Here is a 3,821-nt window from a genome sequence, read left to right on the forward strand (position 1 = left end):
CCCAATAGATAGATTCTAAATTTTCGTAACGCTCTTACTATCGCGAGCACTTCTAACTCGTAGCTTGCGTATTTACTTTCTATCGGTGTTATCTGCCCGCTCGCGTAATATACCAGGTGTAATTCTCGCGTTACGCTATCTCTTTGTATTAATATTGCACCGAACCCGCGTGACGATGCGTCGGTATGCAATTCCGTCTGTCACATTACGCCGAACCGGGCAGCCCACCGCATGAAATAAAACTAATTGTAACGTTTGAAACGTTATTTTAGTGCTTAACCATTAAAATGGATCTTTTGAAAAGGAAAAGAACAATGGCTCGCGCTGCATTCACAAAAGCGTACAACACCTTGAATGCATTACTGGATCCAGCAAAGGGATCGAGTAGGAGAGCGATTTCAAACTCCCTAGCACAATTGGAATCCAAGACAAAACAACTGACTTCAATTTCGCAATCATACTTGGATCTGAGAATTGAAGGAGACGATTATTCTGAAGCAGAAATCGAGCAAGAGACGAACGAAACCGTGGAATATGAAGCAAAATTCTTTGATATCAAGTCCCAAGTCGAGGATCTCTTCAAAGAGACAGAAAGTTCGTCTACCTCCGCACTAGCAGCCGTCGCCCTTCCAGTACAACCAGACATAAGAGTGTCTTGTAATTTACCGATGATATGGTTGCATCAATTAAGCGGTAATATAGAAGATTGGCTACCATTTTGGAGTTCCTTCAAGAAAGTACACAAAAACTCCGGGTTGACAAAAGAAGACAAGTTCCAATATTCAATTCAATCTATGGAGCCGAAACCTTGTGCGGCAGCATTGATTAAAAGTTATTCGCCTACCGCTGAAAATTACACAAAGGCGATTGATAGTCTAATGGAGCGATACGGTGATACAGATCTGCAAATTGAAGTATATATACGTCAATTATTGCAACTTGTCCTGCGGAAACCGGCCAGGTCTACAAATCATTTCCTCTCCGGCTTATATGAAAACCTCGAATCACGTTTGCGAGCGTTGGAATCTTTAGGTCTCACCAACGACACGTACGCGACCATAATGTATCCTCTCGTAGAATCAGCACTACCAGAAGAATTATTGAGAGCGTGGCAACGTAGTTGCTCACTTCTAAACGCTAATTACATACGAGGAACGGGAGGTTCCACTATTCGTGGAAAAGGGCGATTAACTCGACTCATGGAATTTCTGGCAATGGAAGTGAAAAGTAAGATGAAAGTTTCCTTAGCTATGGAAGAATTTTTGCCAAGTGATAACCGTGAAAAAGATAAAACTTCAAGAAATCGTCCACACATGAGAGACGTTCTTAGTGCTGCTAGTTTACTTACGGCTAATAAAGGGAAAAGATCTTCGTGCGTGTTTTGTGGTTCTAGTGAACACGGTGATGTTAATTGTGAGATCGCGAAGAACATGAGCCTACGGGAAAAAAGGGAACATGCGAGAAAGTGCAACACGTGTTCCGTCTGTCTGAAATTCGGACATCATTATAAGCGATGCTTCGCCAGAGCGAAGTACGACGGATGTTCTCGTAGGCATGTGACGCTCATGTGTCCGGTAAACGAAAAAGACGATACCGAAAAGGAGGAAACAAAACCGAAAGGAATCACCAATAATAAAGGGGAAATTAATATCAATGAGTGTAGTTTAGCGAGTTACTGCAAAGATGCAGAAGTGCTTATGCCAACTTTGCGTGCGAAATTAAGAAACGGGAACAAGGAAATTAACGTTCGTCTAATTATAGATAGTGGCTCTCAAAAATCATATATCACTAAAGGGGCAGTCCACGAAATGGGTTATGAACCTATAGGCGAACAAACTATGGGACACTTACTCTTCGGCGGAAGAAGAACGGAAACGGTGTGCCACAAAAAATACCGGGTCCATTTAGGTGACCTCGACGACACTTATAGATGTAATTTCGTCGCCATGGACCAAGAAGTAATATGCGAGAAAATACCGCGAGTGAAAAGTGATGAGTGTCTCGGTGAGTTGAAGAAATTAAAAATCCATCTAAGTGATACGCAAAGTGATAACCATGCAGTCTCTCTACTCGTTGGTGCCGATATTTTAGGAAAATTATTTACTGGACGTTGTCATCAATTGAAGAATGGCCTCGCTGCTATAGAAACGCGCCTGGGTTGGACCGTCTTAGGCAAAGTTCCCTCACGCGAACGACGTAACGATGCCGTCGGCACGGCAATATCGATGTTCATCGAAAATGTCAACGTCTCAGATTTATGGTCTCTTGATATTTTAGGAATAAGAGATCCTATTGAAAATAAAAGCCACATAGAAAACGAAAATGAAATAAAAGCTTCTCTTTTAAAAACTGTCGTAATCAACGAAGAAGGGCGTTACGAGGTGGGGTTACCGTGGAAGGAAAATCACCCACCTCTAAGAGACAACAAGGAGATAGCTCATCGCCACCTACAATCCGCTATCAAGAAACTAAAGGACCAAGGACTTTACCAAGAGTATGACGTTGTGTTTAATGACTGGTTAAACGAAGGGATCATCGAGCAACTTCCCATAGAAGAGGAAAAAAATTGGGGCCATTACCTACCCCATCGAGGTGTTCTAAAGGAAAGCTCCACTACAAGGCTTCGTCCGGTCTTCAATGCTTCAGCAAGAGGAAAAAACTCGGTATCATTAAACGAATGTTTACACGTAGGCCCTAATCTAATTGAACTTATTCCTACGGTGCTTCAACGCTTTCGAAAGGGTAAAATAGGAATAATTTCCGATATAAGAAAAGCGTTTTTACAAATAGGCATAAATGCAAATTAGAAACCCAAACAGCAGTGTTGGGCGTCACATGGGATAAAAAAGATGACACATTATCTCTAAATTTACCCGCTTTAAGCCAGTTTCGCGAAGCCAAAGTAACGAAACGAAACATCCTCGCGTTAGCACACCGAGTTTTTATCCCTTAGGCTTCGTTTGCTCCGCGTTATTGTTACCGAGACTTCTACTACAAGAAACGTGGAATCAAAAATTGAACTGGGATGATGACGTACCGTACGAATCAAAGCAACAATTTTTATTGTGGGTAGACGATTTGATAAACTTGAAAAAAATCCGTATCCCTAGATGTTTCTTAGGGGAGATCGAGGAAAATAGTAAGGTTAGCATACACACCTTTTGTGATGCAAGTAGCGTTGCCTATGCTGCAGTAGTATATATTCGCGTTGAAAGTCCGTCGGGCGTAAAAATATATTTTGCCCAAGCAAAAAATAGAATCGCACCAGTGAAAAAAGAAAAATCGAACACGCGTCTAAGTATTCCACGACTAGAGCTACTCGCCGCCGTTACCGGTGTACGTCTGACAATCAGTCTATTAGACAGTCTTGATCTCGGAAAAGTGGACATCTATTATTGGTCGGACTCATCCACAGTTCTAGCGTGGATACAACGGAACAATAATTGGGGAACTTTCGTCTTTAACCGAGTGAAGGAAATTAGAAAATTTTCTAGTCCGAGTCAGTGGCATCACGTTCCCGGCAGATTTACCGTCGCGTGATTGTTCAAGCAAGCAACTGGCATCTTCGCACTGGTGGGAGGGTCCGCGATGGCTTCGGGAATTCGCGGAGAATTGGCCTTCTACCGAAATTAAATATAACGAACAAGAAATATTTGAAGAAATGAAAAAGGGTTCGATCAAAAAAGGTACAGACAATATCATTTTGCTAACGTTGACCAACCGTAACCATAACGAGCGCCCGTTGTATGAAAGATTTTCCAGCAATACTAAAATCGTACGAGTTTTTGGCTGGATGAAAAGATTTTATTATAACGCGAAAA

At 41.9% G+C, this 3,821-nt stretch overlaps 1 protein-coding gene across 1 annotated transcript; it reads left to right on the forward strand.

Annotated features, from left to right (window-relative positions):
• Positions 1 to 314: 314 nt before the first annotated feature.
• LOC122521983 lies at positions 315 to 3,540 on the forward strand. Its single transcript, XM_043642745.1, has 2 exons — positions 315 to 2,720; positions 2,884 to 3,540. The coding sequence occupies exons 1-2, from the start codon at positions 315 to 317 to the stop codon at positions 3,538 to 3,540; spliced, it is 3,063 nt and encodes a 1,020-aa protein (XP_043498680.1).
• The last annotated feature ends 281 nt before the right edge of the window (positions 3,541 to 3,821 follow it).

The sequence above is a fragment of the Polistes fuscatus genome, unplaced genomic scaffold (genome assembly GCF_010416935.1).
Source record: "Polistes fuscatus isolate 324 unplaced genomic scaffold, CU_Pfus_HIC Scaffold5, whole genome shotgun sequence".
Classification (NCBI taxonomy): Eukaryota; Metazoa; Arthropoda; class Insecta; order Hymenoptera; family Vespidae; genus Polistes; species Polistes fuscatus.